Raw genomic sequence first — 12,328 nt, 5'->3', positions numbered from 1 at the left:
GATGATCTCATTTGACCGACTTTCCTGATAATCCAACGGTTTAAAATCGTGTATAGTGTTTTTGCGTCCCAAGTTCCCAACCCAGCCTTTGGGTTGGGTGTGCGCCCTGTGGTCCAAACACTTGCCAGGAGGGTCACGTGGAGGAGGGACCAGAGACGGACAGCTCGTTAGATTTTGGACCCTCGCTTCACTGTTGGGCTACAGAAGTGGTAATGTCGCTGAACCGCCCATCATCATTGTACTAATGGTGGTCATGGTCGTGATTATTACTTGCTTTACTACCTTCCTTCCCAATGCATTAAGGCATATGATTAAAATCGAAACGCATAATAAAATAAGGGTTATGATCTCGTTCAAGACGGCTTTAATTCTAATGTGCAGGTTTAAAGGTACACATGTTCATTAAAAATATTTTTTAAAAATTAATTAATTATTTAAATCAATTAATTTATAAAATTTAAAATTTTTTAATCACAAGCTCATACTTTTCAACTAAAAAAATATGTCTATAAAATAAAATAAAAACTACTCATCTTATTTTATTGCAATAACTCTTTTATGTATAAAAAAAAATTATTGTAATTCGAATTTTTTTTTAAATCATTATCTCATGCAATTTCATTACAATTTTTTTCGATCTTAATATCTCTTGTGAAAAATTTCACATTAATGAAACATTAGATAAGTATATCACTTATCACAGGCTTATACTTTCCAACTCAAAAACATATTTGTTAACTAAAACTCATTTTTCAGGTTAATGAAAAATTCATAATTCTTATATCACAAGCTCATACTTTTCAATTCAAAAAATATTTGTTAAATAAAAAAAAACTCACCTATCCTATCTCGTTAAAATAACTTTTTTACGTATAAAAAAAATATTTATCTTGATTCGAACCTCTTTCGAAATCAATATCCATTGCAATCTCAAATTTCACTTTACTGAAAAATTAAAAAAACATAAATTAATTAAAACTCATTTCATCTCTTCCGGTACAACCCAACGAATGTAATTTCAATTTATCGAGCCAAGTGGAGTTTTAAATCCTTTCAACTTTACTGTCAGTTTATCGATAGAAACCATGAAAGTTCATCTCATCAAACAGTCAAAGATTGTAGCAACTTCGAAAATAGAAGTGAGGAAGATATTGTTCTATAGGAAAGCTCAAATGCAATACAAGTACACAAACGGTCCTCCGTAGGCAGGCAAGGCACAGTTCTTATTTATGAAGCAACGTTTATTCATGAAGCAAACTACCACACCCGTCAGCGAAGTCATATATTCCAATCACTGAGTTTACCCTTTTAACTCACATAGAATTAAACAAATAATGAATCCAATCCCTAGAAAACTACTGAAGGGGTCAAAATTCAGTTCCACTCCATATTCGGAGGGATTTTATAAGGATTCTACAGAACCAAGAGAGCTACGGAGTAACAACTAACAAGGCAGTTTGCCCCCCCTCTAGTGTGAGTGTCTACTTACTAGAGCTACAAGTTCTCTCCTGCTGTTATTACTTCAGCTTACTTGCTGCTGATGACTGCCATAGATAGGATAAGCCCCATATGTGGCTGCAGCAGCCGCATACATGCCTGGGTCATGAGGTGGTGGAAAAGCATATCCATAACCATCGTAGACCTGCCCTCCATAGTAAGCTCCACCCCACTGGTTACCATAATCAGCTCTAAACTGCAATATCCCAAAAGAATAGATTCAATAAAAAATAATTCACTTCAAATAACAGATGGGAAGATTTGTCATTGAACCCGCAAACTTTACTGTATTGTTGTCAAAGCATACAGTAACAGATTCCTTGATGCCACAATCAACAATGCAAGGGCGAGTAAAGAAGACTATAATAAGAAAGAGACACCTGCTTATTTGCTGGATTGCGACCCCAAGAAAGACGCACTGTTTGCTTGCCAATAACCGTCCCATTCAACTTCTGCAAAGCCTCCTCAGCATTGTTCCTGTTGAGACTCAAGAAGTTACATCAACGTAGTAATTCGATAATAACTAAACTACACCTTTAATATAGAAGCCTATTATATGGCAAAAGCAGAAATACAGCCACATATTTACCTGTTGGCAAATTGTACAAAACCACATCCCTTTCCAACAGGTATTTTAACAGAGACTATTTCACCATACTGAGAGAAAGGTTGCCTTAGGTCTTCCTCAGTGACATTAGGGTCAAGCCCTCCAACAAATATCTAAAAGAAATTTTGATTAGCCAAGGGAGGCACAAATGGTGGTGCTCCTAGAGTTAAAGCCTAAAAAAGGAGCTGAAAAACTCACTGTTGTGTTGGAAGAATCTCCATCAGATTGATTTGAAGCACCATTTGATGCATATCCACCTTCCAAGAACAAACAGAAGTGAAAGTATCAAGTAAAATCCTACACTATAAGCAATGTATACATGAAAATAACTTTGATATTTTGATTTATCTTTAAACTATAACAAGTAACTTTGCCTGAAGAGAATTTAGAAATAGATGGGGCAAGAATGAACATCAGCAACCAAAAGTTAATTATCCACAAGGAGGCAAATATAAAATCGGGTACTAAGCATCTGCATTCGGCAATTCTCAGCACTGACATTCTTTTATGATGCTAATCATGTAATTGCTACATTCACAAAAGCCATTTTACAATGCCAATTATGTACTTGCTACATTTACAAAAGCAAATTTTAGATTTATTAAAGAAAAAATAAGAAGAAAAGGGAACAAGAAGGTTAAGTTTAGGATTCATTCTTTGAATAAGTTCAGATAAAAGGATGTTACAGTCATGAAAAAAATGATGAAATCCTCAATCATAATATAGAATCCTATTGTGGTTTCTATTTGACAAAATCAGGTGTAGATAATAACCTTTAAACTATGTCAAATCCAACTTAAAAGGCAATTCATGGCAACAGTTTCTTCACAAAACTAGTCTTAACACAAGCAATAGATGAACTATCCTCAGCAACTTCTAACAATTCCTATGCTATTTTATTGCTCACAAAAGAAAATGCCAATTACCCCTCCTGAAACTTAGTCATGGTCACTTAAGAAGGATTCAAACAACTCGCATAATATCTCATGATATAAGGACGGTGCTTATAAACAGCAAATTAAAAAGGTTTAAGCCCCCATGAAAAGAGGCTAAACCTAGTTGAGACCACAAAGGAAAGATGGGATTTGTAAAAACTTAGTTACACAAAACAAAAACAGAAAACTAGGATTTTATTGCCCAAGAAGGCTACTATTTGATACCAACACATTCTTATACCAAAAAAGTGGCAGTCAACCAACAATAAGAGAAGGAATCACTGATCTCCCAGTGCAAAAATTTTAAGTCAAAGTAGGAGCAGCAGCACCAAATTTTTTAAGCAGAGTGAAGCTAGCAAGGTGTTTCAAAGGGGAAAGGTGAGGCAAGTGTCAACAAGAAGATAAAAGATAAGCACTTTAGCAGTAAACATATATACTATTACTTAAATATAATTTTATTAAATTAGAAGTACCAATCCCTGTAAGCTTAAACAAAATGCATAAAAAACAGAAGAAGTTAAAAAATCAAAAACCTTGTGACGAATATTGCTGCTGATAACCAGAGGATTTCCTGGGAGTTGCAGCACCGATACGCATAGGCCTGCTTGAACAATATACACCATTCATCTCGGTCATGGCTTGTGACCTCTCAGTATCATCCCCAAACCTCACAAAACCATAACCCTTTGATCGACCAGTATTAGCATCGATTACAACTTTGGCAGCTTTAACAGAAGAATATTTACTAGCAAAAGTTTCATGCAATAGGCTATCAGTAACATCTGCAGCTAAATCTCCTACAAAAATAGAAAGATCAGGACCATTTTCTGAGCGCTTCTCTCCCGTGCTAAAAGTTGCCCAGTTGAGACGGAAAGGTTGCTCCATATTTGGCATCAAAATGCCACCATAATTTTGCAGAACTTTCTCTGCTGTTGCATGTGAAAAAAATTCCACAAATCCATATCCTTCTGATAGACCAGTCTGCTTATTGCGAATGACCTTAATGGACGCAATCTGCTCAAATAAATTCCAAATGTCAATTGAAGTTTGGCAGGTAACTAAAACCCTAAACAAAATTTCTATCTTTCTTTCGACTTTCTTTTCACAGAAGTTTCTCTGCCTTCTCAATCAACCATACTTGATTTAAATTTATGAAGAGTCACTATCACTATGTGTGAACGTTGCATGTAAGCCCAATGCAACAAAATTCTTGCATAAATAGGACGAAAAGTCAGAAGATATCTCTTCGACTTATTTTGAATTTTACATTTAATTCAACCTCAACATTCATACAATTCCGGAATTATGCCAAAGATAATGTGTTTTCTCGCAACAGCTTTTTCACATTCCAGACTATGTCATCAACCAGGGAAGTCAAATTTCACACTTGCTTCACGCCCTATTCAATCAATGTCTTCCTTTTGAGTTTTTTTTTTTTAATGCCTCAAATAGCCAAATGAGGAATTGAAAACCGAGTGGTAGGGAAACATACAAGCAAGGGAGCTACAATGCCAACAGATACCGTACCACTAAAAAGCACCAACTGTATTAATTATTGACCAAATCCTAACATTTGATAGGGTAAACTAGATATAGATATAAAGAAACACATCCGTTTCTCACTAAGGTTACTATTTAAAGATATATCTTCATCAATGCATTCATAGGGATAATTGCCTTGATTGTCAATATATACATTTAATTTGAAAATATTTTCATAAATAGTACCTCACTACTAAGGAAGATACAAGCACATAAATCGACAATCCATACTAAGTTGTATACCGTTAACAAACAGTGTCATAAATTGCAGAAACACGATAATGACAACGTAACTGTAGTCACAATGATCATAAAAATATTAGCCATCGCAACAATCAGTGAGCCAATTAAAAAAAAAGCATCTAAATACCTATTAAATAAAAAGATTTAAATAAGATTTTGTTCAACCTCTCCGGTGGAAGCGAAGCAGCTATGAAGATAGTTCTCGTCCATCCAATGATGCAAATCACCAACCCAGACGGTCTTGTTCTCGCCGCCGCCGCCAGATCCTTGCTGCTGCTGCGAGTGTTGCACGTGGCCATGGTGGTGCTGGTACTGTTGATGGTGATGATGGTAAGGCATGTAGTGCTGAGGTGGAGGTGGCGGCGCCACGAAATGCTGTGGCTGCATCATTTGATGCTGCATTACCATAGCTGCAGCCGGATACTGCATCGCCACCCACTGCGCCTGCGATTGCGGTGGTTGTTGAGACTGTTGCTGCTGCCGCTGGTTCTGTTCCTGCGACGGTTGCGAATCCGAACCACTGTTTTGCTGCATCCTTATCTTTTTATCGCTACTATCTTTTATCCTCTTAACAAAAAATATAAATATAAATAAAAAGATTTAAATGTTTATTTGAATTGAATCTGAGTTTTCGTTCTCTTATTTTAGGGAAGAAAAGAACAAAAAAAAAAAAAGAAAAACTGAATCTGAGTTTTTTCAGGGGAAGAGAAAATAAAGAGAGAGACGGAATGCACGGCTAGGGTCTAAGCAGAGGATTTAAGCGAAGGGTGATGGGGAACATGAAACGCGGTAGTGGTTTTAACCGTTGGATGAGGGAGGTGATAGTTTGATCTCAACCGTTGATTTTGACAATACGAAGGGGGATATGCATGGATACTGTTTTGTGGTCACTCTCACCCTGGATCCGCCGCCAGCTACCTTCTTTTTTAACAGTTTTTAACTTTGAGGAGTTCTTTCTTTAGATATTTTCCTTGGATTTTTTTATTTTTTAAATTAGAGGATTTGTTTCTATAAATAGCTAAAACATAATAATAATGTGGGTTTATGTTTGGCTTTGCTAATCATCATCTAGGCTTTAATAAATGTGATTATTTTATGATTAATCATTTTTATGTGGTGGGTTTATAATAATAAATGTAATTATTTTATAAATATATTTAAATGAACTATGTTTTGTTTGGCAGTGAGGAAAATAAGTAATCAAATTTCCCACCAGAGAACATTAGTAAAAAAGATGCACATTTACTTTAACTTGGTAATTAACAATTGTCCACATTTAATGAATTGACTTAAAACAATTATTGAACATATGGGTTTACATTTTTGTGTACTTACTTTTTCATTAATTGAATGTACAATGCTATATATTTACCATAAATAAAAACAATTGCAATATTATTCATTAACTTTACTTCAAAAAAAAAAGTAAAAACTATATGTAACTTGGCAAGTGTTTTTAATTCAAAATTTCACTTGTTATGTCACACCCAAATCCGCAATTTAATATATAATTCAAAATGCAAGCATCTTAATATATAATTTGAATTACAATTATCTTGAACCAATGACTTGATTGTTTTGACATATATCTTATGATGGGTTTATATTAAGATGTTCGTATCTTAAACTATAAATTATAAATTAAGCTTGTGGGTTTGGAACGCAAACAGAGACTAATTGAAGATAATAGTGAGATTGATAATCCTTTTTTTTTAATAATTAATTTTTATTTTGAATCGAATCATTGACTCAATTGACTTTGTATAATTACACTTTAATCAATTTTTATGCAAAATATTAGATCCGTCAATGCATACAAATAAAAAACCTTCCTATATTGATTTTTTTTTGTTATTTTTTGCGCAATTTTGTTAGGAAATCAAAGCAATAATTAGAATTTAGAACATGTTATGATTGTGGGACATGAATCAAATAGCAGGAGGCTGACGGCCCAATAATACTTTAGGATAAAAACAAAACATATTTGGCCCAAATCGTCAAATCCGACACATAGACGCGCACGTTCTTTGACCCACGCTTGCCATACGAGGAGGTGGAAAAAACATTAAAATGATTTTGTTAATGAACCCAATTTGGTCCAACAAAAAGACAAAATAAAATGTTTTTTTTATTTTTTAATTTTGGCTTGCCAGAGCATTTTCCTAATATTAGAAAACCCAATAGAGGCCATATATCCTAACTCCTAGCTAGTAATTTTAGGATTTTAAAAAAAATTATTTTAATACTATATATGTATGGCACATGTTATTTATGTGTGTCAATGAGAATAGAGTAACACATGCATTCAAATGAGATTTGGTAGGGTGCTAGATTTAAGGATTTGAATGAGTAATCCCCTAATTTAAAGGAGGGTTGATAACTGTTAATTAATTAATTATTATTATTATTTTAATAAAAGATATTTATTATAAAATATACACACGGATAATATATCAGATATAAATCGAACCTTAATTCGTGAAGCACTCAAGTCCGCATGGCAACCGATCCAATTTTCTATAACAAAATCTAAACATATCGATTTGCTCCTCAAGCTAGTTAATAAAATATTATTATAAAAACCTTAAAAATGGTATATGGTATCTTCCTTGTGGTGGCACTCAAAACTTAAATGCCACTTTCTATGGTCAAAAACAAAAACCACAAACTTCCTTAGTGCCATTTATAACATTATTTTTTTGTATATCTCAATTGACCAGAAATAATTTAATTTTTTTTTCTCTATGTACAAGTTTTTCCTGTGGAAAAAATTAATTTGACCTTATAACTGCAGTGAAGGAGCTAAAATTTCTCATGCAAGATGATTAAACCATAATCATATAAGGATAGAAATTAACTTGTCTTACACTTATAATAATAATAATAATAATAATAATAATAAATAAAAAACTGAAGAGTGGTGGTTGCCATTTCGTCAATACCTTGGTCCACCCCTATTGAGAATTACTAAAATTTTGCTTAATTTTCAGTAGAAAGGAAAGGAAAGAAAGAAAATGAAATGGTAAATTATTGGCAGTATATATATGTATAATATAAAAAAACCGAATAAGGAAAAAGTGCCCGGACCAACAATTCCCATCGTTGGCAACTAACATATAAAATATATTATGTATAGTATTATTAAAACTAAATTTGTATTTATTAATTTACATATGAGTGACAATGAACACACTTTGAGATGCATTGCCTAATACTTACGAAGCCTATTCATAACTGTTATTACATGCAAACAACATTAATTCTTAGAGCACGATCATGTCAGTGCCTTGGGTATAGCTAGTACATAATCATAGGATATATAGCCTACGAGAGATTGATTAAAAGTAGCGACACACAGTAGTGGATATATAATGGTTCTTGCAGGGAGTGTGATCTAGTTTTTGTCACTACTGGCAGGTCCAGTGGAGTGACCGGCGCCGGGGCTGTGGCCTGGAGACGTGGGGCGAAAATCATCGGCATCAAATGCAGTGTCATTCCCAGAGCTGGCAGTAGGGACATCATCCGTTCCGTCTTCTAAATTGTCACGGTTCAAGTTGGTCTTGCGACTGCTGGTCATCACATTCGTCACAGAGTTTCCAGCAGGCTTGACGTCTTTGTCTGTCTTCAAAACCCTTTCCTCGGTAAATGTGATACCGTAGGAAAACAATAGCACAAGGAGAAGGGCACCGGCTAGAACAACGAGGTTGGTTTTGGCCATTTGGGTGATTGACAAGAAAGGATTAGAAAGCTTAAAGAGAAAAAGAGTAGCTAGCTTGTTATAATTTTGGGAGAAAGAGAGTAAATGGCTGCTTGATGTAGCCTCTGTTTTATATCTCTAAAACAGAGTAAACAAAGAGAGAAAGCCACATTAGTTTCATTCATATTTAACATATATATAAACAGTTTCATTAACACATATTATCAATCGATAAAACACTTGTTAATACATGAGAAAGAAGTGTAAAACATAATTATCATAGTGACATGCATAGCTCCACGTAGTGGCTCTCAACCAACTAAGCGAAACGCATACAAACATACAAACATGCATGATATCCAAGTGGAGTGTCACTTCTCATTTTGTCCACTTAACATATACAAGCGTTAACTTCAACATAGCTAAGAGGAAAAGAGAAGGACGTTGTACTAGTGAGTAGTGATGACTGATGAGATGCCCTTAAGCTTTGCCTCTGTCTGGCATTTATAGACTTTGCCCGTGCTACTTACCAACTATTCAAAGTTAATAAAATATTATTATAAGACCTTAAAAATGGTATATGGTATCTTCCTTGTGGTGGCACTCAAAACTTAAATGCCACTTTCTATGGTCAAAAACAAAAATCACAAACTTCCTTAGTGCCATTTATAACATTATTTTTTTATATATCTCTATTGACCAGGAATAAATCAAAATTTTTTTTCTCTATATACAACTTTTTCATGTGGAAAAAATTAATTTGACCTTATAACTGCGGTGAAGGATCTAAAATTTCGCATGCAAGATGATTAAACCATAATCATATAAGGATAGAAACTTGTTTTACACTTATAATAATAATAATAATAATAAATTAAAAACTGAAGAGTGGTGGTTGCCATTTCGTCAATACCTTGGTCCACCCCTGATTGAGAATTACTAAAATTTTGCTTAATTTTAGTTAGAAAGGAAAGGAAAGAAAGAAAATGAAATGGTAAATTATTGGGAATACAAAAGTACAAAGAACAAAACACTATGGGTTTTTTATTTGAGAAATGCATAAACATCATTCTCTAATTAAAGAAAAAAAAAAACCCTTCAAATAGTTGCATGGAACATGCAGAGTGGAAACAGGGGTAAGATCGTGGATATGGAAAAACATCGAGATGGAAATTAAATTGGAATTGTACTGTTCCTGTCATAGCCTCTGAAGTCTATAAATACCCAGCCGAGCAAAGGCATAAGGGCATCCCATCATTGATTACTCGTCACTTTCTCTTGAATTCACTCTCTTAGTTTCCTTTTAGATATACTTTTCTATTCGAAGTTTCAGATCATCCCTTCCATATATCTGGTCTCATGGCCGAAAACAACCTGATTTTCGCTCGTGCCGTTCTGTTCGCTTCATTATTATTGTTCTCTTACGGAATTAGATTGTCCGAGGGAGTTAGGCTTTTCAAGATGCAGAAAGATGAGTACTGGGGAAACAGGGTAAGAAGCACCATGAGCAGCCATGGCATATATGGAGCAGATCATGATGGTCCGAGTGCCTTCCTTGGAAGAAAATTCACTGCATACGAATACGCTACCAAGGATGTCCACCCCACGAGTCCCGGCCATAGCCCCAGCGTCGGTCATGCTGAACCTGCCCGTAATTAATGACCATCACTAGCTAGCTAGCTGGATCGCACTTACTATATGTATATATATCCTCGTAAGAATACATCATAGATATTATCTGCTCTGTAAAATGGTCTCTCAATATGTGTTGCCTTTTAATCTCATAGCTAGACTTTCTTATCAGTATGTTAAGAAGATTCCTCGAATAAGAGGCACCGGTGTTATGCTGTATGCTCTCAAAGATTACTCCAGTCAGATGGATTTCATGTAAATTATATGTAAAGAAATCCATCTAATTAGTAGTGTGTATCATTGTTACTCATTTCTTAATAAACAAGAATTCAGCGTTGTTTACTATTAAATTTTGTCTTCATCATCTGTAATCTATATATCTGATCTCTAGTCGAAGGCCATAGAGCTTTCAAGGTTTTCTGTTTTCTGCAACATGGAGATATATATAGCTATATATCAGTTGCCAACTCCCAGCCCTTGCAAATACAGCAGTAAAATTCAGATCAGCTAGTTGTTTGTTCACTTCTTCTTCTCTTTTACATCGATCCTGTTTTGGTACTACCTATCTACATGACAACCAGTTGAATTGAAAAGGATATCACAGTTGAAAACTGCAGGAGTCCCGATGCGGTCGACGGTGCCGTCCTTCCATATATAAATTCCTTTCATATACTGGAAGTAAAGGGCTCCGACTTTCAATAGTCAAAGTGCTGGGGGTTGGAACCCAAAAAGACTAAAAGGATATTATATTGTTATATACCCTGTTAAGTGCACGAAATATAATTAAAAAGTGAATCCAAGAATTCAAGGTCACTGCTATATATATATATATATATATATATATATATGTATGTATGTATATTATAAAAAAGCCGAATAAGGAAAAAGTGCCCGCACCAACAATTCCCATCGTTGGCAACAAACATATAAAACATAATATAGATAGTATTATTAAAACTAAATTTTTATTTATTAATTTAAAAATGAGTGATAATGAACACACTTTGAGATGCATTCCTTTCGTGTGCTTAATACATGCAAATAACATTGATTCCTAGAGCACGATCATTTCAGTGCCTTAGGTATAGCTAGTACATAATCATAGGATATATAGCCTACGAGAGATTGATTAAAAGTAGCGACGCACGGTAGTGGAAATATAATGGTTCTTGCAGGGAGTGTGATCTAGTTTTTGTCATTACCGGCAGGTCCAGTGGAGTGACCGGCACCGGGGCTGTGGCCTGGAGTCGTGGGGCGGAAATCATTGGCATCAAATGCAGTGCCATTGCCAGAGCTGGAAGTAGGGACATCAACTGTTCCGTCTTCTAAAATGTCACGGTTCAAGTTGGTCTTGTGGCTGCTGGTCATCACATTCGTCACATAGTTGCCAGCAGGCTTGACGTCTTTGTCTGTCTTCAAAACCCTTTCCTCCGTAAATGTGATACCGTAGGAAAACAATAGCACAAGGAGAAGGGCACCGGCTAGAACAATGAGGTTGGTTTTGGCCATTTGGGTGATTGACAAGAAAGGATTTGAAAGCTTAAAGAGAAAAAGAGTCTCTAGCAAAGAGGAAAAGGGGAGGAAGTTGTACTAGTGAGTAGTGATGACTGATGAGATGCCCTTAAGCTTTGCCTCTGTCGGGTATTTATAGACTTTAGAACCTCGCATGCCCGTGCTACTCACCAACTATTCAAAATTAAACGCTTACAAAAATTTGCAACCGAGTCTTATGGGTCATTATGGTAGATGTCCCCTTGGATTCCTTTGACAGGACTAGTTCAGTATATTCCCTTGTTTGTTGAAATCTAGTGTGCTGTACCCCTGTTTTCTGCATGTCCCATGCAACTATTGCTCCCCCCGTGTCCTTTCTAAATATTGGAATTTGGTAAGAGCCAAAAAATCTTGTTAAGGAGAGGGGTGGAGGAAACTTGCACGCATTTGCTAGGTCGATGAATGAGACTTTTCTGTTATAAACCCACTTTGCGTTAATTTGCTCCTTGAATCTGCCCCTTCAAAAGTTCCTGGAATCACTGTTCATGCATCATATTTCACGTGCTCTATATAACAAGTTGAAATTATATACATGCATCTTTCATTGTTCATTCACTCAAAAAATCTCCATCAAAAGAGCCACTGCTACTGCCAAAGCCGCCTTTTTCCGTTTTGATTAGAATT

General features: G+C 35.2%; 1 protein-coding gene across 1 annotated transcript; it reads right to left on the bottom strand.

Annotated features, from left to right (window-relative positions):
• LOC18591254 (polyadenylate-binding protein RBP47) lies at window positions 1,141-5,499 on the bottom strand. The gene is made up of 6 exons (XM_007017267.2): window positions 4,990-5,499; window positions 3,573-4,053; window positions 2,303-2,361; window positions 2,087-2,217; window positions 1,878-1,974; window positions 1,141-1,693 (listed from the first exon to the last, which is right to left on the bottom strand). Exons 1-6 carry the CDS (start codon window positions 5,356-5,358, stop codon window positions 1,523-1,525), a joined length of 1,308 nt encoding a protein of 435 aa, XP_007017329.2. The 5' UTR covers window positions 5,359-5,499; the 3' UTR covers window positions 1,141-1,522.

Source organism: Theobroma cacao, chromosome 8, assembly GCF_000208745.1.
Source record: "Theobroma cacao cultivar B97-61/B2 chromosome 8, Criollo_cocoa_genome_V2, whole genome shotgun sequence".
NCBI classification, from domain to species: domain Eukaryota; kingdom Viridiplantae; phylum Streptophyta; class Magnoliopsida; order Malvales; family Malvaceae; genus Theobroma; species Theobroma cacao.
The sequence above is the reverse complement of the archived record's forward strand: the minus strand, read 5'-3'. Positions and strand labels throughout refer to the sequence as shown.

Bases quoted from the DNA above. Each gene is read 5' to 3' on its own strand.
- LOC18591254 (XM_007017267.2), bottom strand. From the start codon at position 5,358: ATGCAGCAAAACAGTGGTTCGGATTCGCAACCGTCGCAGGAACAGAAC. The intron at 4,054-4,989 runs GTTGAACAAAAT...TTATTTGAGCAG, and splicing joins GCTTCGCTTCCACCGGAGAG to ATTGCGTCCATTAAGGTCAT. The intron at 2,362-3,572 runs GTTTTTGATTTT...TGTTCTTGGAAG, and splicing joins GCAGCAATATTCGTCACAAG to GTGGATATGCATCAAATGGT.